The 24935-nt window shown below is 42.3% G+C and overlaps 1 protein-coding gene across 3 annotated transcripts in view; it reads right to left on the reverse strand.

The window, feature by feature from the left end:
- The window catches only part of RABL6 (RAB, member RAS oncogene family like 6), a 257979-nt gene that overhangs the window by 132430 nt on the left and 100614 nt on the right, over nt 1–24935 (reverse strand). For all 3 annotated transcript variants that reach the window (XM_029614010.1, XM_029614011.1, XM_029614013.1), the window contains exons 4-7: nt 12904–12956; nt 12467–12558; nt 10994–11134; nt 10548–10653 (exon numbers count right to left, since the gene is read on the reverse strand). In XM_029614010.1, coding sequence (XP_029469870.1) covers nt 10548–10653; nt 10994–11134; nt 12467–12558; nt 12904–12956 — 392 coding nt within the window. The remainder of the gene's footprint in view (nt 1–10547; nt 10654–10993; nt 11135–12466; nt 12559–12903; nt 12957–24935) is intronic.

A 24935-nucleotide genomic window follows, 5' to 3' on the forward strand; every position in this document is an offset into this window, starting at 1 on the left:
TACAGTCTTTTAACCCCCATAGCATGGGGATAGACTTTTTGGCAATCTTTTCTGACATTTCCAGCTTTAGGGGGTCCCAGAAAACAGATGTCATAAGAACATAAGAAATTGCCATGCTGGGACAGACCAAGGGTCCATCAAGCCCAGCATCCTGTTTCCAACACAGGCCAAAAACCAGGCCACAAGAACCTGGCAATTACCCAAACACTAAGAAGAACCCATGCTACTGATGCAATTAATAGCAGTGGCTATTCCCTAAGTATAATTGATTAATAGCCATTAATGGACTTCTCCTCCAAGAACTTATCCAAACCTTTTTTAAACCCAGCTACACTAACTGCACTAACTACCTTCTCTGGCAACAAATTCCAGAGCTTTATTGTGCGTTGAGTGAAAAAGAATTTTCTCCGATTAGTCTTAAATGTGTTACTTGCTAACTTCATGGAATGCCCCCTAGTCCTTCTATTATTCGAAAGTGTAAATAACCGAGTCACATCTACTCGTTCAAGACCTCTCATGATCTTAAAGACCTCTATCATATCCCCCCCTCAGCCGTCTCTTCTCCAAGCTGAACAGCCCTAACCTCTTCAGCCTTTCCTCATAGGGGAGCTGTTCCATCCCCTTTATCATTTTGGTTGCCCTTCTCTGTACCTTCTCCATCGCATCTATATCTTTTTTAAGATGCGGTGACCAGAATTGTACACAGTATTCAAGGTGCGGTCTCACCATGGAGCGATACAGAGGCATTATGACATTTTCCGTTCTATTAACCATTCCCTTCCTAATAATTCCTAACATTCTATTTGCTTTTTTGACTGCTGCAGCACACTGAGCCGACACTTTTAAAGTATTATCCACTATGATGCCTAGATCTTTTTCCTGGGTGGTAGCTCCTAATATGGAACCTAACATCGTGTAACTACAGCAAGGGTTATTTTTCCCTATGTGCAACACCTTGCACTTGTCCACATTAAATAATCTGGGAGTGGAAGTTGCTCAGATCAGCATCCTCTCATGACTATCACATGACTTCTAGGGATAGTAGTTCTATGGGCTACTGCTAACACCAGCACATCTACCTTTGCAAACTGTAACTTGTTCTTTTTTTCTGCAGAGAGGGTACAACTTTCCCATGACCCTGCTTCCTCTGAGGCCCCCTTGAGGGGGAGTCCCATTCCACCAGTACCATCTGCCTTAGAGGCATCATGTAACAGAAAGTCCTTGATGGCTTCCTTATTCCCTGCAGAACGAGGGTCACCTTCCGCTAGTTCACCTGCTTTGTTGCTTGAAATCTTCAAGGCTACCTGTATGTTAGAAATGAGGGCTGAAAGTTCCTCCTTTGAGAATAGCCTTACTACTGTCCATCTGAAAAGTACTGCCCTCCTCCTGAGTGCTCAGGGATACACTAGGCCCTGACTCATCCCCCAGAACAACCCTCCTCTCTGGAGTCTAGTATGACTGTCGCAGCAAGTGAAACTTTAAGTTTTAGTTTATCCTGCGAGAGTTTAGTGTCCAACTCTTTCCTTTTGTTGATCCCTGATCCAGGGATCTCAAACTGACCTCAGAAACAGGCTTCTGCATAGTGCAGGAAGTCTGGTGCATTAATATCACAAAATCTAGAAAGAAACCCCTAGGGTGGGCTCTTGCCAGGACCTAGTGAGGTTTGGTCTGCGGCCCTGCTCTGGACTCATCATCCTGTTTCCAGGACCTTCCCTGTAGCTCTCTTCTGCCAGAGAGGCTACCGCTTCTGGCTACCCTGGGGGGGAGCCCTTCCTCCTCCTCTAAAATCAGCTGTTGGCCCAAACTCCTCCTACGGTCTCTTTCCCCACTTGGGGGAGGCCAGGGATTCCCGCTGGGTTCCATGAGAAGGCAGAGTTTGGTCTGCCATCACAGGCTATGCAAAAGGATCCAACCAGACTGGGCACCTTCTTAGCTCAGCAGGAACACCTGCAGCCCTGCAGCATTCTTTCAGTCCATTTTTTTAAAAAGCACAGAAGCGGCCCCACAGGCCTGCCTCTCCTCAAGCATCATGGTGCCCTGCAGTGCAACTTCCTCCCTCTCCCAAGTTTCCCTTCGTACTCACCACCTTCTGTGAAAGCTGTTGTAGGCAGTCTGTCACGGTAACGCTGCCTGCTGCAGCCTACATCTATCAGCTTCTTCTCTCCCCCCCACAATATAGATTTATTGCCTCACAACACTGGGTAAGCAGGAAGAGTGCTAAACATCCAAGAGGGAGGGAGCCAGAGTAGAGAGAGAAAGATGTGGGGAGGGGAAAAAGAGAGACCCCAGCTCCTATCCTTTTTTGTTTTTTTTTAAAGATAGGGCCAGGTCCTTTAGGGCCCTCTACTCCCTAAGGCAGTGGTTCTCAACTTTTTTTCTGTCGGGACACACCTGACAGATGGTTCTCACATGCATGATTCACTGAACACATGACTATCATAGGGCTAAATGTAAAAGTATAGTTTGCATCCACAGGAACCCTCCGACCCACAATTATGGATGTAAAGCAGAATTATGACATTCCCCGTACAACTCACCTTACAAAAAATATATTCTGGTTCTAGTGTCATCTCAGTAACAGCAACTCAAACTCCTTCTACTTCCAGGCTCAATAACCCTACTTATGAAAAGACAGCAGTTTATCACCAGTGCATGTCCTCTTGAGAAAATACAACAAATAAGACTGATACAGTAAAATACCTCACCTCGGTCACATACACAGAACCGACCTAACATACTCCCAGAATCTGCAGAAAAGCATATACACTAATCCGCACACAGTTACACCTGTATTATGGATGCACTCAAACAGTAACAACCCTACCTATGAAAAGGCAACACTACAAATATTAAATCAGGCCCTAAACACCAATACACCTCCTATTAGGAAAACAGAACACAGAAATAATTGTATAACTATACTAATAAGCAGAATAAATGTTTCACAACAACTATGAACAGAATAATATCCAACAATTAAAAACTCATAAAAATTATTTAAAATTCTCCAAACACCAATAAAATATTTCAAAACAGCAGACACATCACATAATATTCAGTAATTAAAATGGCAGTCAATCAAGAAAAATAAACTTAAAAAGCCACCTTTACTAACCCCCTCCAGCAGCTCTCCTACTCCTCTTCCATGCAGGCCAGCAGCACACACCAAAAGCAGTAGTGGCTGATTATGGGAATGAGAAGCCTGTGCATGTGGCGAGAGCTAGCATAGGATGAAAGTATGTGTGTGTGTGTGTGTGCGTGTGTGTGTGTCTGATCGGGAAGGTGACTGGTGTGTATGTAAGAGAAAGACTGGTTGGGAGATGATTGGTGTGTGAAAGACAGAAACTGGTCATGGGGGTATAACTGGTGTGTGTGTGTGTGAGAGACAGAGAGACTGATCATGGGCCCTAAGGAAGAGGACCATGAGTACAGAGCAGGCCAAGAAAGAAGAATCCCATCAGCTACGGGAGGCTAATTCTGCTGTCTCCTGTGCCAATTTCTGGCTGCTTCTGATTTTGCTTTCGGGCCCACGCTACCGCTCGGGGCTGCTGCCGCTGCTGCTACTTTTTCGTGCAGCATGGGCTCTTGCTTCTTCTCGCGCACCCCACTGAACATCACTTCCTGTTCCGGGCCAGGGTGGGGGCAGGTGCAGGAAGAAGAAAAGGCCCAGCCGCAGTTGCCAGCCTTCACTAACATTGCTGCCGTTCTCATCCAGGCTTGAACGTGCTGATAGCCCGGGCAGCAACGGCAGCAGTGGAAGATAGCCTGCCTCTCGCTCGGTGAAGGAAGAGGGGGGGAAGAGCAGCAGGAGACCGGTAGCACACGACACACCTGCTGCTGCTTGGTGACACACTGGTTGAGAAGCGCTGCCCTTAGAAATGGAGGGTTCCTCCTAGGGGAATTCACACTCCTTTGGAAAAAGGGATCCACACCTAGCTGCCTATTACCAGATTCTCTCCTGGGAGGCAAATGCAGTGGGGAAATCAACTTCAGGAGTATGTTGCCCTAGTAGCTCAGCAAGCACTACTAGGCCAGGGCCACACCCTGACTCTGGGAGGTTCCAAAGAGTCAGTCTATCCTTGTCCGAAACTATAAACAGAAATTACTAGCAAGGGCCTAAGGTCATGCCCATCTTATAGCCCAGAATGAGATCATGAAGGGAGTGTGCCCTTTGTCTCCAGCAGCTGAGAAGCAGAGAAATCCCAAGTGTAATGGACTGGTCAAGCAGGAGGAAAAGGAAAATGCTTTATGTTGAACCCGTGTCCATCAGTCTGTAAGCCCCTATGTTACAGTATGTGGGGTGCTGTGCCAGCAAAAACAGATAAGCAGCTAGAGGCTTGGAGCATTTGCTCGGGTTAGAACAGAGCCATCTACACAATCCAGCAGAGCAGGTTCCAGAGGACACTATAGTAGGGGAAAGCGAGTGCTGGAACCCAGAGCTGTGAAGTTAGAGGATGTTTACACGCATCTGGGAGCCTATGGAGAGCAACTGTAGGGGAGCACCATGACAAAGATAAACAAGTGAGAGCAGCCAGAGCCATTGAGCCCAGAGTAGGACACACTGATGTTGCCGGCCCGAAAGAGGCAGCTGCAATGCATAGTAGTCGGCAGATGGCCACACACAGGACAAGGCACAGAGTCAACGCGGAGGAGAGGTGATACTGCCAGCCTTTCCAGCAAGGTCGCAGAAGCAAATGAGCACCTCCTTCATCTGCACACTTTACCCCCAACCCTCACCTGGTGTGTATAGCCTTCCTAACTGGACCCATCCAACCCTATAAATTTCCACCCCATTGCCAATTTACCTTTCATAGGCAAGATAATGGGAAAACTGGTCAACACTCGACTCACAGACTACCTTGACTCCCACGACATTCTATATCCATCACAATTCGGATTCAGGAAACGCAGAAACACAGAATCTCTCCTACTCTCATTAACGGACAACATCCTGATGGACCTTGACAAAGGTCAATCCTACCTGCTAGCTCTTCTAGACATTTCCGCAGCGTTCGACACAGTTAACCACACAATCCTCATCAACCGTCTGATGGAAATAGGCATCTCAGGCTTGGCACTCCTCTGGTTAAAATCCTTTCTAAGCGATAGGTATTACAAAGTAAAAATAATCAACAAAGAATCTCCCCCCGTAGCTTCCAAACAAGGCGTTCCCCAGGGTTCCTCTCTTTCCCCGACCCTATTTAACATCTATCTTCTCCCCCTATGCCAATTACTCAATAACCTCAACCTCACCTACTTTATTTATGCGGACGACGTGCAAATCTTAATCCCCATCAAGGATCCCATCTCCAACACTCTAAACTACTGGAACAGCTGCCTTCACGCTATCAATCTCCTTCTTACGAGCCTCAGCCTGGGTCTCAATACATCCAAAACCGAACTTCTGATCATCTCCCCCAATGACAATAACCCACTAGCCAGAACCACAACTATACCAGTAGTAAGCCAAGTGAGAGACCTTGGAGCCACCCTAGACTCCAGAATGAACCTTAAAAAATTCATTAACACCACCACTAAAGAAGGCTTTTATAAACTACAGGTCCTAAAACAGTTAAGACCTCTCCTACACTTCCATGACTACCGCTCTGTCCTTAAACCATGCTATTCTCAAAGATTGATTATTGCAATGCACTTCTGCTTGGTCTCCCTGCCTCTTCTACCAAACCTCTTCAGATGCTGCAAAACGCTGCAGCTAGGATCCTCACAAACTCTCGCCGTATGGACCACATCACACCGATTCTAAAAATACTACACTGGCTACCCATCCACTACAGAATACTCTTCAAGACAGACCATCATCCACAAAACCATATGCAATCCTCTCTCCAACTTACCATACCACTCAAACTCCACTCCTCATCAAGGCCAACCAGATCTGCATACAGAGGCTCCCTCCAGGTTCCCCCTAGCAAATCTGCTATACACAACTCCATTGAAAAACGAGAGCTATCAACCGCTGAACCGCATCACTGGAATTCTCTCCCGCCAGATCTACGCCTGGAATATTGTCATCTCACCTTCAGAAAAAAAATTGAAAACATGGCTGTTCGCCCAAGCATAATCGCTGAAGAAGCCTTATGGTAACCCGCACAAACCACCACTCCTCGGTTGCGTCCTCTTTCCGCCTCACAAAGAAACTTTATGCTAGAACTGCTCACTCAAATAACTTGTCATTTCGACACCGCTATGTTATCTGTATATATTTTATTTTTTACCATGTAAGCAATTGCTCTCCGCTTACCTGCTCTGCTCAACAGTTAGAAATTGTTTAATCTATCCCTTTTCTTCAAACGGCCTTGTTCTACTTTCCCTGTTTTAATGTAACTTTCGCTTTCTATGTTAACTGGTTTCCCCCCTAGTTTATTGTAAACCGGTACGATAAGACCTGGTCTTGAGCATCGGTATATTAAAAGAAGTTAAATAAAATAAATAAATAAAATAAATAACTTGCTATTTAGTGGTAACATTCTCCCTGACAACTACAGCTGAATATTTATGTCAGAAGTTGTGGAATATAAGAATTTTCAAATAAATAAATAACAGAGCGCTGCTGCTTTAACTGCTTTTTCCACACCCCTTCCATTCCTCCTCAGATGCATCCTGTCCTTTAGGATTAATTTAAAAGTCTATCCAGGTTCACAACTAAATATAAATAATGCAAAGTCATGAAATATTAAAAGAGTTTGTGATTCTGTGTCTGCTCAGTAACATCACTAATCCCCCCTGCTCCTAGCAAACATGCACCAAAAGGCCAAGAGGCAGAGATCAAGGTGATATGGATGTGTCTGGTGGAGCAGACACATCCATATTAGTCTTGGCTTCACTTGACTGAAGAGACCATATCTCTACCACAATTCTGGGATGAATACAAGTTTACGAACACACTACATGCGAGGAAGCAGAGAAAAAGAAGTAGCTTACAAAGCACCAACTTATGAGAACTGATGTAGCTGTCTTGTCAGACAAGACAAAATTTACTTAAGTCACATATAAATAAGAACGTAATCTGAACTAAGTGACTGCAAACATGAGCTCTTCATAATTTAACATTTATATGCGTCTGCTAAGTGCTCTTTTAGATTTCCTAGGTATTGAGTTTCGAATATATGCCGGCAACCTCCAGTTATATTTCCTCATTAATAGGGATTTAACAGCTACTCTGAGTTGCGTTCAAAAAGCTCTGGAAAAGATTAACATCTGCATGTGTCAAAATCAGATGATGTTAAATCCCACTAAAACAGAGGTAGTTTGTTTCTCCCAAACTAAATCTTTTTAGGTGATTATCACCTTTTAACCTTTCCTTTACTGGATAATTTAATACCATTTAAAGACTCTGTGAGGAACCTTAGGGTAATATTTGATTCCACTTTACCATTCAAACCCCAACTTCAGCAGCTCCTCCGTTCTGGATATTATAATTATGTCTTTTACGGCATATAAAGTATATTCTTGAGCCAAAGATTTTTTGAACAATACTACAAGCCTATGTCCTAACTTGCATTGATTATTGTTATATCAGGGTCTGCCTAATTCAAGCCTTAGAACATTCCAGATCCTACATAATTCTGCTGCCTGCCTAGTTTCTGGTAGATGAGGGAATGAGCCTATCACACCAGTTTTGAAGAACTTGCCTAAAAAACAACAAATTAAATTCAAGGTGCTACCAATGTTACTTAAGCTGCTGAAGTATAATGGGCCAGATTACCTCAAATCATTGGTGACCCGATATGTTCCACACAGAGCTTTATGACCTAATAATAAAAACTTGCTCATTGTTCTTGCAGTCAAAAATGCCCACCTCGCTAGTACAAGATGTGGAGCATTTAATTTTTCTGGGCCAGATTACTGGAATGCTCTGCTTAACTATATGAGGGAGATCGATGATATAGTAGTTTTTAGGAAATAGCTTAAGACCATCCTTTATAAGGAAGCTTTTGGGTAATGGTGAGGAAGACTGCAGTACAGCCAAAATGGATTACTGTTTTTATGTTTGCTTTATTTTATTGTCATGCAATGTTTTATTGTACTTTTGTATTTTATTGTAAAGGTGTTTATATTACATTGTTATATTATTGTACTTTGCCTAGCACAAATCTGATATAGGCAGATAAATGCTCAAATAAATGTAAACACAAAACAGGCAAGAACAGAGTCTCTATTAATAAAAGTAAATCAATATCAATATCATAATACAAAATGTTAAATCCAAGTCATATAGCTGAGCAAGTTAATTTTGCAGAGCAAGTGATAATAGTTTTAACATTTACCCACTGGAACAGAAAAAGGTAGCTATACTGTTAAAATCTTTGATCAATGTTGCACTTTATGCAAAACACAAATCAAGTAAGACAGAAGAAAAGAAGAGACCAGGTGTTTGTCACTCACTCACAGGCTGATACAGTAAAGTTCGCGAGAGAGCCGGTGAGCACCCGCTCTCCCGGCGCGCGCGATTCACTAAAACAAATTATTCAAATTAGGGCCCGCGGTAAAAAGAGGCGCTAGGGACACTAGCGCGTCCCTAGCGCCTCTTTTTTGACAGGAGCAGCGGCTGTCAGCGAGTTTGACAGCAGACGCTCAATTTTGCCAGCGTCGGTTCTCAAACCCGCTGACAGCCACGGGTTCGGAAACCGGACGCCAGCAGAATTGAGCATCCGGTTTTCAATCTGCGAGCCAATTTTTTTTTTTTTTAAATTCATTTTTAACTTTTGAAACCTCCGACTTAATATCGCCATGATATTAAGTCGGAGGGTGCACAGAAAAGCAGTTTTTACTGCTTTTCTGTGCACTTTCCCGGTGCCGGCAGAAATTAACACCTACCTTTGGGTAGGCGCTAATTTCTGAAAGTAAAATGTGCGGCTTGGCTGCACATTTTACTTAGTGAATCGCACAGGAATAACTAATAGGGCCATCAACATACATTTGCATGTTACGGGCGCTATTAGTTTTGGGTGGGGGTTGGACGCGCGTTTGAGATGTGCTATTACCCCTTACTGAATAAGGGGTAATAGCGCGTCTCAAACGCGCGTCCAAATGCGGGGTAACAGTGTGCTCTGCCGGAGCGCACTGTACTGTATTGGCTTGTGGGTTTGCTATAAAGATTTCAGCAGTAACCAGAGCGCAAACATCACCATGTTTACTCCATAAACCGCACTAGTACTAGACTGCATGGAATTCTGAGGCAAGTTATCTGCCTTAGACAAACACAACCCTAGATTTTTCTTAACACATTGATACAACCTGCAGTACTGTATCAGGCCTTGGGCATGATGTGAGAATCAAGTCCACAGCTAGAGTAATTCAGCTGTCTGAGAAGGGTTGCAAAGCTCTCGCACTGCCTGAGACAGTGTCCTAACACTACAAGGTAGTTTGTTATACATTCAGCATTAAAGCATGGTAATTTTATACCAATGCTTTCATCACCAATAGCACTGAAATTAACAGACTATCAGCTGTAATGTTGCTATTGTCTATTAAATAGAAAATAAGACTTTCTAAAGGTAAACAAGCAGGCTGATATGTCGAGAGCAGGCAGAATACCAATGTATTGCCAATGCCCTTCTCAAAGTTCACAATGTTGTGGGGTTAATACATGGGCTTTTGACATGCATAAACAAAAACAAACTCAATTCTTTCCTTTATTATTCTAGAACTGCCCATAGCTGTCTTAATTACTTCAATTCTCTCCTTTACACAAAATGTAAAACATGTCTGCATATTTGACAATGACTTCAGGCTCAAACCTCACAGAGATGTCTATTTTTTAAGATTGAATTCATGTCAGAACTCACAATGCTATGACAAATTTTGATCGCTTTTGAAAACTTTTTTTTTTTAAGAAAATTGAAAGAAAAGCCCTATTACAAACTTTTCACCCTCGCTCTCCATAATCATGAAGCTAAATGCCCCGCATTCACGGAAACCAGACTAGCTGAACATCTCATGATGTCACTAAGTGAAACTGGGAACATTACTTAGGAGTTTGTTCCTGCTTTCTCAAATCCCCATGTATTTTTCAAAAGGAAGACAACACGTGGGGAGGTTGTGCTAAGTAACAGCAGTAACCTGATCATGCATCAGTTTTGCATGCTCAAGTTTCTGGTGCATGCATTTTTATAAAGAGAACTGAATAAAGACTGTAAAAGCATGAGACATGGCTGGGAATTCAAGCTGCCCAGCCAGTCGACACCTGCAGCTTCAGAACTTCTATAACACTACAATTGTCAATCTTAGGATAAGATGACAGGACCCATGCTCATCAAGGAACCCCGTCCCATCCTATTTTTAATTCTTTTGTTCACATTTGCTTCCAATTCAAGATTTTGTTGCCTTGTTTTATTTACAAGTAAAAGTGTGGTTTTGTAAAGGTAGTTCAGATTATTCAAGTGAGCATAACCTGATCATGCTAAGCTATAGCAAAGGAACACAAAGGGAATTCTGTGCAAAACAGATAACAGAGTTCTCATATAAACCAATCAGATTATCAGTCACTGAGTTTTTTCCCATAGAATAAAGCTAGGAGTCCTTACCTGTAGCTGCAAGAATGGGATATTAAAGAACTTGTGTAAGTACTTTAGGCCAAAGCTGTTCTTCATAGAAGATTCAGCATAGCGGATATAAGAAGAACCAGGACGCCTGGGCAAAAAATGACAAGTATAAAGAGAATAAAAATATATCCCACTTCTCGCAGGCAGCGATTTATGTTTTAATATGTTTTGTCAGGCTATTTCTGGAATTGCACCCGACAAAATAAACTGCTTCCACTGCTAAGCAATGAAGCCAGTGTTCACTGAGTATCTCAAAGTTTTAATCAAGCCCAGCCCTTAGCTTCTGAGACGTCATGCGATCAGAGCTCCATTGTTGTAGAAGCACCTACATGCATAAACTACAGAACTGCATTTGCCTTTTACATGAAAGCAGGGCACACGTTATAAGCAAAAGGAGAAAGCCCTGCTTGCCTCCCTCTGTGGCTCACCTGTTCAGATTCTGAATGCACTCTCGCACATCGTCGGGTAGAATGACCCGGTGCTCTCCCATGTCCCTGTGATTCCCCAGCACACATACTGGAACGTGGGTCGGCACCTTCGGGAGCTCCCGCAATATGTAGTTAAATGTCCTGGGCAATAGTACACAGTTGCAAGACAGAAAGGTTGGATGTAGATTTAGTACATTGGTTTATAAAGTAACTGCTTATCTTTCTTTTTAATTCCTTAGTTTGCATAATAGCTATACATACTTTTTATATAAATATCTAATTTTTACCAAAAAACATAAACCATTTTTGTGAACAGACACAGAACTTCCTTTCAGCCATATATTTCAATATGAACATATGCAGAGGCAAGCTTTTGTTTGTTTAAGTTCTATTACAACTTTCTAATGGCTGTCTTACAATCCAAGCGAGAATCAATGTTCTGCAAATTGCAGCAGACCAACACTCAAGGTAACAAGATATTGCATAACGGGAGAGATATATTAAATCAGATGTTCCCATTTTGTCTACTAGAAAAATGCTTAATACACCTGACTGAATATGTCCTTAAAGGGTAAAATAGGGCAAGTTATTCAATGCTCATGCCGCCCAATCCTATATGTTTATTTTATTTATTTTTCAAAAATTTATATTCCACACATTCCATATGATCACTTAAAAACCACAATAATAAATAAGAAACATATTAAAAATAAAATAAACACAAATAGACACAAAGATTGCTTCATAAAAATGATACAGTAAAAAAATCACATACTGCCCGATGCAAAAAGCCTACACCACATGTGTTGCAAAAAGGTGTATCTGACTACTTCAGATTACTTCCATTGCCATGGCAGGATGTTAATGTAATGATAATTCCTGCTACTACAATGAAAATGCAATTACAAAAAAAAATAAAAATTAGACAAGGAAAACAAACCTTAGCCCCACAAACAGATGATTTGCAAAGATATGGTCAATAACATCGAGATAGAAGATTACATTTGCCACACCCAAAGAAAGAGGGCCATAGTACTGACTGGTTTGTTTTCTTGCAGTTTGTTGAATCCAAAAGAGAAATTAACAATCTGAGGCCGCATCTGAAGCACACTTTTTATGAGGGCACAATTTGATACTACCTGTAAAAACAGCTATGTAATGTGATTTGTCTTCTTTCTATACAGAGTATGCAGACTGTTGTTGCCAGAGTGTAAAGGAATTACCCTGATTAATTTTGCTAATAAGCATGCAAGAGGGGGAAGATAGACAGGGTTTATATACGTTGCTTTTGGAGATTCAAAGAGGTATGACTGGGTTATTTCCTATTAGAATTGCCTTACGACACTCGCCAGGGTTCTTTACTGGCAGCCAAATTCCTACGTAACTATATGTCAGATATTACCACTGAAAACACCACAAGTATGGGAAAACAGATTCTTTTTTGCCAGATATGGTAGCGCAAAATCCTCTTACCACTGCTTAGTGATATCAAACATCATCACTACGCCATTGCAGGTTTTGTAGACATCCAAAAACTCGGCATCCAGAGCCATCTCGGACTCTGCCTGGCAACGGAAAATAGATCAAATCACAGGCTATTTGATAAAACAGTCAGGAATGTCACTCCAGGTTCAATAATTGCTAAACAATGGGAAGATATGAATGGGGGCAGACAGCTCGGAGGTATGAATCAATGCTGGCATTCCATTCAGAAGAGAAATAAAGGAAAACACCACAATTACAGGGAATTCTGGTGGACAGGGACAAAAACAGGGTGAGACATCAAAGGAAAAACTAGAGAAGCTTTTTTTAAAATTAAAATTAAATGAAGCACAGTACGTCAAAAACTGAATGAGACAATATTACAACTTTTGATTCAACAATAACATGTTTTCTAAAAACCAGCTTACCTCCTGAGGCTCATTTTCAAGTTTCAAACCGTCCCCTCGTTTTTTGCATTTACCTTAAAAATAAATAAATAAATAGATAGATAAATAAATAAAACACGCATAGAAGATTATCTTTTCTCAATGAACACATAATGCCCTATCATCATCTTTCCTGCTCCTTCTGGGGGTTATAGGGCAACTGGCTTTCACACTGACATTGCCTACAAAAAAAATGCCATGTACCTACTTAACTTATACATCAACAACAAGAGAGGAGATGCAATCTTGGTTCTGGCTTCGACTTTTCAGCCAATTGTTTTCAATCCTTTGGTCAGGTCATTTCCTCTCTCTGTGCCACTGTTTTAACTCCAACCCAGCCCCAGTTGTGTGGTGTTGAATAAATCATTTTAATTTCCTGTGCTGTAATTTACATAAATGTTATTGGGAGAGAGCAAGATGACCAAAATAATAAAGGAGATGAAAAGGCTCCGCTATGAGGAAAGGCTAAAGAGGTTAAGGCTGTTCAGCTTCAAGAAAAGATGGCTGAGGGGGGATATGATAGAGGTCTATAAAATCCTAAATGGAACAGAATGGGTAGTAAATATAAATTTGTTATTTACTCTTTCAAAAAACACAAACAGTAGGACACACCCCCATGAAGTTAGTAAGTAGCACATTTAAAACAAATCAAGAGAAAATTCCTTCAAACAACGCACAATTAAGCTCTGGAAATCATTGCCAGAAGATGTAGTTAAGGCAGTCAGCATAGCTGGGTTTACAAAAAGTTTGGACAAGTTTCTGGATGAGAAATCCATACAATGTTATTAACCAAGTAGTCTTAGGGAATAGTCACTACTTATCACTGCACAGTAGCAGCATGGGGGAATTATTGCTTGGGATCTTGCCAGGTACTTATGCCTGGATTGGCCACTGTTGGAAACAGGATACTAGGCTTGATGGACCCTCAGTCTGACCCAGTATGGCAATTCTTATGAGACACTAACACTATCATTTTCTTTCCATGTTTCAGAATATGTGTTGTGCATCTGCATCAGAAAAACAAGCTGCATGAAACCATCCACTCCTGAAATGGCTGCATCTTTATTTCTGAACTGCTAGCCTTGTTTTTTTGGACCAGCATTTTTCCTTCTGCTTCTTGCACTTCCAGCTCATTTGGAACCAGTGCTGGTATTTTTTTACCTCTGTTTTATATGCCCTCTTATTTATTTATTTGCAGTTTTTATATACTGACATTCGTTTAGTAACATCACATCGGTTTACAATTAACAAAACGACTAGCAACAGTGCTTTACAATTGAACTGGATAGAATAATATCAAAGTGAAGAAACAGGTCAAATTACATCTAAGGTACAGCTGAAGGGGATATAAAGCTGACGCTAATGCTTAAGAAGCAGAGTAAAATGCATTTAAATAAGGGAAAAACAGATTGCAAAAAATATGAACAGAGAGATAGTTAAGGGTCAAGCGGAAGAGGGAAAATCAAGGCGAAGGGGGTGCAGGAAGATTGCGAGGAAGGAACAAATGCAATAGAAAAGTAGACAGGTACATTATATTACAGTGCGGGAAGGTAATAATATGTTACAAAAAAGAGCAAAAGATTGCAGCTCTAGCAGATAGGAGGGATGTTATTAAGGCTTTGGTAAAGGATGGAAGGCTGCAAGAAGTTACAGAGGGGATATCTTTACTGCTGTTATGAGGTTGAAAGCGTATTAGGTAAAAGCTTGTAAGAAAAGCCATGTTTTAAGGTTTTTTTTAAACTTCTTTGGGCATGCTTCCTGACGAAGGTCCGGTGGCATATTGTTGCAGTTGGTTGGCCCGGCTATAGACATGGCACGCTTTCTAGTTGTGTTGAGTAGGGTGGCTTTGAGCGGGGGCGTGTGTAATGTGGCAGCATGTTGAGTTCTGGGAGGTTTGGAGTGTTTATGGAAGTGTAAGGCATTATTGAGCCAGGTCATATTTTCAGTGTGTAGGGCTTTGTGGTTTAAAGATATCTACCTTATAAATGGCCTGTGACCGACGGCCCGCAAATGCGCAGTAGAGCGCAGCTCTACTGCGCATGTGCGGGCAAGGACGTTGGTCAGAAAAAAATAATGGCGGTGGGGCCGCAGGAGCGGGAGGAGAAGCAGCGGCGCCGCGCGCGCGCGCGCGGTGCCGCTACTTCTCCTCCCCAGATCTGCCGGCAGATCTCGGGGGGGGGATGTCACTCCCGCGCCCCCCCCCCGAGATCTGCCGGCAGGAGCGGGAGGAGAAGTAGCGGCACCGCTGCTTCTCCTCCCGCTCCTGCCGGCAGATCTCGGGGGGGGGGGGGGGGTGTCACTCCCGCGCCCCCCCCCCCCGAGATCTGCCGGCAGGAGCGGGAGGAGAAGCAGCGGCGCCGCTCGCGCGCGGTGCCGCTACTTCTCCCCAGATCTGCCGGCAGATCTCGGGGGGGGGGTGTCACTCCCGCGCCCCCCCCGAGATCTGCCGGCAGGAGCGGGAGGAGAAGTAGCGGCACCGCGCGCGCTCGGTGCCGCTACTTCTCCCCAGATCTGCCGGCAGATCTCGGGGGGGGGTCACTGCCGCGCGCGCGCGCGCGCGGGAGTGACCCCCCCCCCCCGAGATCTGCCGGCAGGAGCGGGAGGAGTTAATGGAGCCGGGTGAGGGTTGCGGGAAGTCGCGCTTACGGCGCCGGGAGGAAATGGAGGTGGGTGAAGGGAGGGACTGAGTGGGAGGGAGGGAGAGGGGGACTGAGTGAGTGGGAGGGAGGGAGAGGGGGACTGAGTGAGTGGGAGGGAGAGGGGGGACTGAGTGGGAGGGAGAGGGGGGACTGAGTGAGAGGAGAGGGAGGGTGGGGAGGGGGGTGGTGAAGAGTGGGGAGAGAGAATGAGGGGGAGGTGAGAGACAGAGGGATGTAGCCCGTTTTAACGGGCTTTACGGCTTGTTGTTTTATATTTTACCCGTTGCGCAATGGGGAGCCAATGCAGGTCTTTGAGGATGGATGTAATGTGCTCTGATCTATGGGTGTTGGTAAGTATACGTGCTGCTGCATTCTGCAGCATTTGTAAGGGGAGTATGGTAGTACTGGGGAGGCCAAGATAGAGAGCGTTACAATAGTCTACTTTGGTAAGGATGAGAGACTGCAGGACGTTACGGAAGTCACATTGATAGAGTAGTGGTTTCAGTTTTTTCAGTGTATGTAATTTGAAATAACCGTCTTTTATAGAATTATTGATATGTGTTTTGAGATTTAGCTGATTGTCTATGGTGACTCCAAGATTCTTTACATTTTGTGGAAGGGTGACTGTGGGGTGTTACATATGGAACGTGGTGTCCATAGTATTGCCTTTCTGTGGGGAGATGAACACGACCCCGCTCAAACCCAGTCTCACTGCTGGCATCTTCCTTTCTCACCGCTCGCTTCTCCCGACCGGGCTGAGGGCTCCCGCGCAGCCAGCACAGACCCATTGGGGTCCCGGAGCCACCTCGGCATTAGAGAACTCCCAGCCCGATCCCTCCACGCGGCGACGGACCGCCCATTGCCGCGTCATCACCCGAGGCAGCAGGCAAGATTTAAAACCCAGCCTCACTGCCGGCATTTTCCTTTTTCGCCGCTTGCTTCTCCCGACCGGGCTGAGGGCTCCCGCGTGGCCGGCGCAGACCCATCAGGGCCCTGGAGCCACCTTGGCATTAGAGAACTCCCAGCCCGATCCCTCCACACGGCGACGGACCGCCCACTGCCATGTCATCAACCGGGGCAGCAGGCAAGATTTAAACCCAGCCTCACTGCCGGTGTCGTGCGCCGAATGTGCGCGACTAAGGGGCCAGCCCCATAGTGCGCCCCTTTGTGCTCCCTGTTCTCCCTTTCCACCCCCTCCTCCCCCAACTGACCTCCCTGCTCTAAACACCGCCTGCCGCTCCTATTGTACCACCTCCAATTTCCCCCCATCTCTCTTAGCTGAAATCTCCATTTGCTCTGTTCTGCTCTATCACCATGCCTTCATCACAGTACACAGAACTTCTTTGTTCCCCCTTCGCATGCTCTTGTGTGCGTTTAAGCATTCCTAAAAACTGTTGATCAGCACTGTATTTTAATACTACCTGATATTACTTAATTATTATTGCACTGTATTGTCTTTATCAATTGCTGTTTGAGAAGAAATGGATTCAGAATAACCTATTTAGCAAACATATTCACCTATGGAAGAGGTTTATATTGATGACATTTTTATGATTTGGCAAGGAGAAGAGGATGGGTTTATACACTTCATGGAATAGCTCAACAGCTGCAATCCCCATCTACAATTCATCAGTGAATACAACAGGCAACAAATATCATTCATGGATATTAAAATCACATTGAGTCAAGGAGGTATGTGCGAGAGAGAATATAAGAGAGAGAACGTGTATGTGAGAAAGCATGTGAGAGAGAACGTGTGTGTGTATGTGTGTGTATGTATATGTATGTGTGTGTGTGTGTGTGTGTGTGTGTGTGTGTGTGTGTGTGTTTTTTGGAAAATATGGGTATGTGAAAGAGAGAGGAGAAAGTTGTACCACTCCCTCCCTGAACTAATCCATGATAATCTCAGGATGACTTGAAATCAAAAGTTCCTAGGTATGGCGAGCAGGGGATTGTTTTTCTCTTTATCCTTATTAGTTTTAATAATTGGGTATTATTTGATGTCTTCTGTGATTAAATATTTTATTTATTTGGTTTATATTCTCCATTTAAGGGTATTTGGGAATAATTAAAAAAATAATTATTGGGTATTCTTTTCATCAGCTGTTTTGAATATTTATTCTTTTTATGATTATGGTTTCACTATTATGACTGATGTTTATATATATTGATTTTAATGTTTGATGTTTAATGAGGAATAGTGATGATTCTGTTTTACATTGTTGCACTGCATACAGTGTCTTGTTACGGTTTCCAATTCAAGTTTTTGTCTGAATGTTTCTAGATACACTGTCTATTAAGCAATTTTTCTTAGCTGTTCATCCTAACTCATGCTCACCATTCCCACATACACAACTCCCACTGTTATGGTCTCCCACTGACTCTTCAGTGTGACACCCATAAGGCTGGGTAATTCTGAGAAGCCAACACCACATGGAAACCCTTGAACTATCAATCATACTGGCAGTGTGGCCTAGCAGAGGCATAGTGGAGTGAAGATGGAAAGGCTGGTTGCATTCCCCCAGTTCAGTATTCATTGAATTACTTCCCTGGAGCCAGGTGCCCTCCATTATACTTAAACAGGTAGTATGCTTTCCAGGAGAAGACATTCATAATTCTGCACAGCAAGCAATGATACTATAAAAATACCTAGAGTGGATTCATACGTTTGTGCTCATAAGTTTACATATCCCTGGCAGAATTTGTAAGATGTGTACCATTTTAAGAAAACATGAGTGATAAGACAAAACACATCTTATTTTCAATGTATTTCAAATTAAATAATTTTATGCATCACAGAATAGCACAATTATTAAACAAACCATAGCAATAAAGAAATTAAAATGGCCCTGTTCAAAAGTTTACATAGCCTTGAATGTTTGAGCTGATAATATACATCAAGTTGGCACACAGGTTGATATGGTAATGAAGGGAAGGTATCCACACCTATGCCTTGTTTGATTGTAATTAGTGTCTATGTATAACTAGTCATGAGTTTCTTAGGCTCTTGAGAAACTCATTCATTTCATCCAGGACCACACTGACTTTGGTGATTACTTAAGCATGGAGAAAAGCAAAAGAACTGTCAAAGGATCTGCGAGCAAAAGTAGTTTAATTTTATAAATCAGGAAAATGATATAAAAAGATATCCAAAGATTTGAAAATGCCAATCAGTACTGTTCAAACTCTGATCAAGAAGTGGAAAATTATGTGTTTGGTTAATACCAAGCTATACCAAGAAAGATTTCAGACACAATTGCCAGGAAATTTGTTGGGATGCAAAGAAAAACCCACAAGCAATTTCTACTGAAATCAGGCTTCTCTGAAACAAATTGATGTATGCATTTCAGCATGCACAAAAAGGAGATACTTGAACAAAAATGGGCTGCATGGTAGAGTTGCAAAAAAAAAAAAAAAGCCACTGCTGCGCAATGCCACAAAATAGTGCATATACAATATGCCAAACAGCACCTAGAGAAGCCTCAAAACTTCTGGAACAAAATAATCTAGTGATGAAACCAAGTGAATTTTATGGTCACAACTATAAAGACTATGTTTGGAGAGGAATCAATACCATCCCTCCGTGAAGCATTGAGGTGAATCTCTGCTGTTTTGGAGAGCTGTGAGCTATAGTGGCACAGGGAATTTAGTCAAAATTCCCTGTGCCACTATAGTCTCTCTCTATTCCGCGTCTTTTAAAGATACCTGGGACCAATCCCTATTGTCCCCTTCAGACCGAGGGTGCTAGCACCCTAGGGTGCCTAAATCGCGTTAGTGTGTGATTGGTCCCAGGTATCTTTAAAAGACGCGGAATAGAGAGAGATGCCGGATTACAGAATGAAGGCGCCGTTCACTTAAAGAAGTAGATATGCAAAGACAGTAAGTACTAAATACTTGAAACATGGAATATGACTTTTTATTAAATATAGTTGTTTTTTTTTATAAAGTATAGAATTTAAAACGTAAGATGCTGATTTTTTGAAAGAGAAAGGATGTGCTTTTTCAATGGGCAGGCGGTTCCGAACCCATAAAAGCGGAAACAATCAGCATTCTCAGATAAGTACTAGAGAAAGAAGGAAAGAAACAATTGATAAGTGGGTCGGACAGAACGCCGGGGAAAATGCACATTTAGGTTTTTTAACAAATAATGAAAAATACAATATTAAAAGAGAAAAAAGTATTTGAATAAAGAATTAAAAAGAATAAAACACGGCAGCTATTAAATAGGGCAGTCACAAAGTGGCTGTTCTTAAGATAGCGACCCACATGACCACATATCAAGGGGTTCCCTTGATATTGGGTGTTGATCTCTTGAACAAAGGGAACGAGGTTTGTTGTTGATTAGTTGATACTAGATAGAAAATAACCTCACAAAGATGACTAGCACTACTACTTGGGACAATACGTTGTCATTTTCGGAAGCGAGACTGCAGGCACTCCTAGCAGCACCATCAATTTTTGCCACGCAAGATGGGCAGAAGCAAGATCAGTGGAACTCAGTGATGGCATCACAAAAACGACTCATTTGGACAGAGCTTCATGCGGGCATGCTTATAGAGTACTGTCGTATACAGTGGATCCCCAGAGGGTTAAGAATTCAGAAAGAACCTAGAGCAGGGGTGGGCAATTCCGGTCCTCGAGGGCTGCAAACCAGTCGGGTTTTCAGGATATCCTTAATGAATATGCATGAGAGAGACCTGCATACACACTGCCTCAGTTGTATGCAAATCTATTTCATGCATATTCATTAGGGGTATCCTGAAAACCCAACTGGTTTGCAGCCCTCGAGGACTGGACTTGCCCACCCCTGACCTAGAGTATACGGGGAGGATCCGGAATTTATACAGAATTGGAACAAAATCCTCAATAAATGCTCTCTGGATCTCATGATTCTTATAATCGAAAAGGCACAAACAACAGCAGTACAAAAAAAGGAAGAAATTGAACTAGTATTGGAAGACATCCAAAAAGAAGAGCCAAAAGAAAAATACCAGCAGTTGGTTAGAGAATTACAAGAACAGATGAACAAATTTAAAGAAGAAATTAAACAATTTAAGCTAAGTTTCTTCGAGATGAGATAGACTACAAACGAGACAATGTCTACACATGGATGTCCACCCAAAACCAGAAAACTAGGAAGCAAAGGGTAACGTTTGCAGGGTCGTCTGATGACTCCTCAGGGGACGATGCGAAACAGGGAACACGCATCTCTGAAAGAAATAGAGACACAGGGGCCACGGAAGATGATCCCCATTTTTTAGATCGCAATACACAACACAAGGACGACAAGCGATTAAGAGAGACAACAGGAAACATACGGCGCCACTATGGGAGAACCAAACAAGGAACTGATAAAGGAACATCCCAAGATGGGGCTCATCAATATATCATCAATCATGCTATTTGAACCACAAATATCTCTCCTTAACAAGGGATTGTCTTTTACCCCTATCAACGAATACTCAGCATTTGAAGGGGAGAAATATCTGCACAGATTCATAAGGCAATTGAGACTACGGTTGTTTTTTGCCAACACTCCGACTCAGGCAACTAATAAAGATGATCTAGCGCCTCCATCAACATGGGTACCCCCGGGGCCAATTGACCCGATTATATATACATTTGCAGAGATTATCCACAAAGACAGTTTTTCAACAAGAACAAAACATCCCACACGACTTCGAAATCTTACGGATGCAGAGGCACAAGCACTACAGGAATTACAGGGGAATCATGACATTATCATAAAACCGGCAGACAAGGGAGGATCAATAGTGGTACAAGACAGAACACAATATATCACAGAAGTGGAAAGACATTTAAATAACACTTTTTATTTGAAACTTTCAGCAGACCCCACCAGGGATATCAAGAAAACAATTGATCAGATAGTCGAACAAGCATCACAAGCAGGTTGGATAACCCGAAAAGAGGCCCGGTTTCTTACTGTTGAACATCCTATTTGTCCAGTCTTTTACAAACTAAGATACACAAATCTATAAGCCAGCCACCAGGGCGGCCCATAGTATTCTCTAAAGGATCTTTACTTGAACCTTTATCATGATTCGTAGATCGAGCCTTACGAAATTTTATACCACAGATCCCTTCATACATACGAGATTCGGTGCACCTGATTACCATTTTACAGGAGTATCAATCATTAGAAGATCCAGTATTTTTGGTGACAATAGATATTACAGCTCTGTACACCAGCATCCCTCAAGATGAGGCTCTAGCCACTATCACTGAAATATTAACAGGAACGAGATTACATCAAAGGGCACCACATGCATTTATCATAGAACTGGCTAGCATTGCACTACAACAGAATTATTTCACTTTTCTAGGGCAATATTACAAACAAATAAAGGGAACAGCTATGGGAGCCACAACGGCTCCCGACCTTGCCAATCTTTATGTGGCCGCGTTTGAGAAGAAATGGATTCAGAATAACCTATTTAGCAAACATATTCACCTATGGAAGAGGTTTACTGATGACATTTTTATGATTTGGCAAGGAGAAGAGAATGGGTTTATACACTTCATGGAATGGCTCAACAGCTGCAACCCCCATCTACAATTCATCAGTCAATACAACAGGCAACAAATATCATTCATGGATATTAAAATCACGTTGAGTCAAGGAAGGTTTAGTTTTTTCATTTTTCGAAAACCTACGGACAGGAATATGCTACTACATTATTCATCATATCATCCGAATTATCTAAGGGACAATTTACCGATAGGCCAATTTCTGCATTTGAGAAGGTTATGCTCCACGACAACAGAATTTAAGGTCCAAGCAGAGGACATGAAAAACAAATTCCTCCAACTGGGATATCCTGCCACGGTTATCAAAAGGGCTTATAAAAGGGCCAGATGCGCAAATAGAGATTTGCTTTTACAACCAAAATCTACACAAACCAATGAAAGATTGGTTTGTGTGTTACCATTTACACCACACACGCAAAGGTTGAAAAAGAGTATTTTAAAACATTGGTCCCTCCTCCGGATACATCCTGTTTTTCAAGAGAAACCCATGTTTGCATTGACTAGAGCTAAGAATTTAAAGGATCTGGTAGTACATTCTAATTTATTGGCGAAAAAAGAACATGAGGATACACACAGAGCCGATACACAAATCCGATGGGCGAGATGCAGTGTATGTGTTCATATGTACACAGGCACACAATTGGAAATCCTGGGACGTAGGACATTCTACTTCAGAGGTCAATTCACATGTGAATCTACTAATGTGGTTTATGCACTTTGGTGCCCTTGTAACAAGGTCTACATAGGGAAGACCACACAAAATCAAAACGAGGATCCAGGAGCAGCTCAGTTGCCTTAGGCATCAAACAGAAGGAGTACCACTAGTTCAACACTGGCAAGAAGCAGGACACCAAGTACAGAAATTCCTGGTGGAAGTAGTGTTTCAGATCAAAGAACATCCCCGGGGAGGAGATTTGAATCAAAAATTGTTGCAGATGGAACAACAATTTATTTATACATGGGACACAGTTTTCCGAAGGGCTTGAATTGGTCTATTTTGAATTAATTGGTCTATTTTTGGATAATACAAAAATCTTTTTTGCACATCTGAAATAAGAAAGAAACAAACAGGTAGCAGTATTATAAAAGTCAGTACATGGATTACAATAGGTTAAAAATGTAACACACGGACCCATATTGCTTAAAATATAGGTCCCCTTGTAGGGCAGAGTGTGTTTAGAATAACCAGTAGCTCCAAAAATCCCTGCATAGTAGGAAGTTGAAGACTGACGGGCGCAGCTGTTTCTTAACAAACATAGGTTCAAAGAAAGAATAACAAAAGAACAAACAGTGATGGCAAGTTGGGCCGTCCGGAACAAGCGATTTGATCAATTCAAAATAACAACAGAAACTTGATAGTCCTTACAAATTGAACCAAATGCGGGAGATGAGTGCACAGGAAATTGAAGAAGCTGGAGAAGAGAGAGATGACTATGTACCATCAAGTCCATCAGTCAGAAGGAAAAGGACACTGGCAAAAATAAACCACTATCAGGTCCGCTCAAATAGTTAATCAGTAATAAAGAGGGCTTTTCAATTTATACATAAATATAGAGAAACATCGGGGACAAAGAATTGGGTAAAACGGGAAGGAATATGAAAATAGCAAAAAGGGAGTACAACTCGAAGGAAAAGAAGCGGCGGATAATTAATTTAATCGCAAGAAATGCCAATGAAGGAAAATTTTAAGACAACGCAAGAGACGATTGTTCACCATCAGGTCCGCAGGATACATAACGGATTTCTATCAGGTCCGCAGAAACAGTCCATTAGTATTACAAGCAGGAAGAGAACATTTAAACATTAAAATATTACAAATTGGGGATAAAAAGATTGGGCAGAAAAGGATAGGCAGATGTACATTGTAAATAAGATTAAAAACGGAGAGGAGGTGAAAGGGAACACAATTTGATATGAGACAGGGAGCATAATTTATAAGCAAAATAAAGCGGACCCTACAGATAACAGTGCTCCATCGGCATCTCACACTAATGCAATTATTAGGCACCCTAGGGTGCTAGCACCCTCGGTCTGAAGGGGACAACAGGGATTGGTCCCAGGTATCTTTAAAAGACATGGAATAGAGAGAGACGCCGGATTACAGAATGAAGGCGCCGCTTACTTAAAGAAGTAGATACACAAAGACAGTAAGTACTAAATACTTGAAACGTGGGATATGACTTTTTATTAAATATAGTTTGTTTTTTTTATAAAGTATAGAATTTAAAACGTAAGATGTTGATTTTTTCAAAGAGAAAGGAGGTGCTAAATGGGCAGGCGGTTCCGAACCCATAAAAGCGGCAACAATCAGCATTCTCAGATAAGTACTAGAGAAAGAAGGAAAGAAGCAATTGATAAGTGGGTCGGACAGAACGCCGGGGAAAATGGAGCACATTTAGGTTTTTTAACAAATAATAAAAAAATACAATATTAAAAAAGAAAAAAGTATTTGAATAAAAAATTAAAAAGAATAAAACACGGCAGCTATTAAAAAGGGCAGTCACAAAGTGGCTGTTCTTAAGATAGCGACCACACATGACCACATATCAAGGGGTTCCCTTGATGTTGGGTGTTGTTGATCTCTAGACTATTTCAATCAGCAAGCTATCGCTCTCCACTACAATCTATTCTAAATTCAGCTGTACGACTTACCTTTTGCCAAAGATGCTACACCCATATAATCCTTCTTCTGAAATCACTGCATTGGCTCCCTATGTGTTCCCGCACATAGTTCAATCTCCTCTTACTCGCCTATAAGTGCCTTCACTCTGTAGCTCCTCACTACCTCTTATTTCTCTCTATACCCCCCTCCTCATGCACTCC

This window comes from Rhinatrema bivittatum, chromosome 8 (assembly GCF_901001135.1).
Source record: "Rhinatrema bivittatum chromosome 8, aRhiBiv1.1, whole genome shotgun sequence".
Taxonomy (NCBI): Eukaryota; Metazoa; Chordata; class Amphibia; order Gymnophiona; family Rhinatrematidae; genus Rhinatrema; species Rhinatrema bivittatum.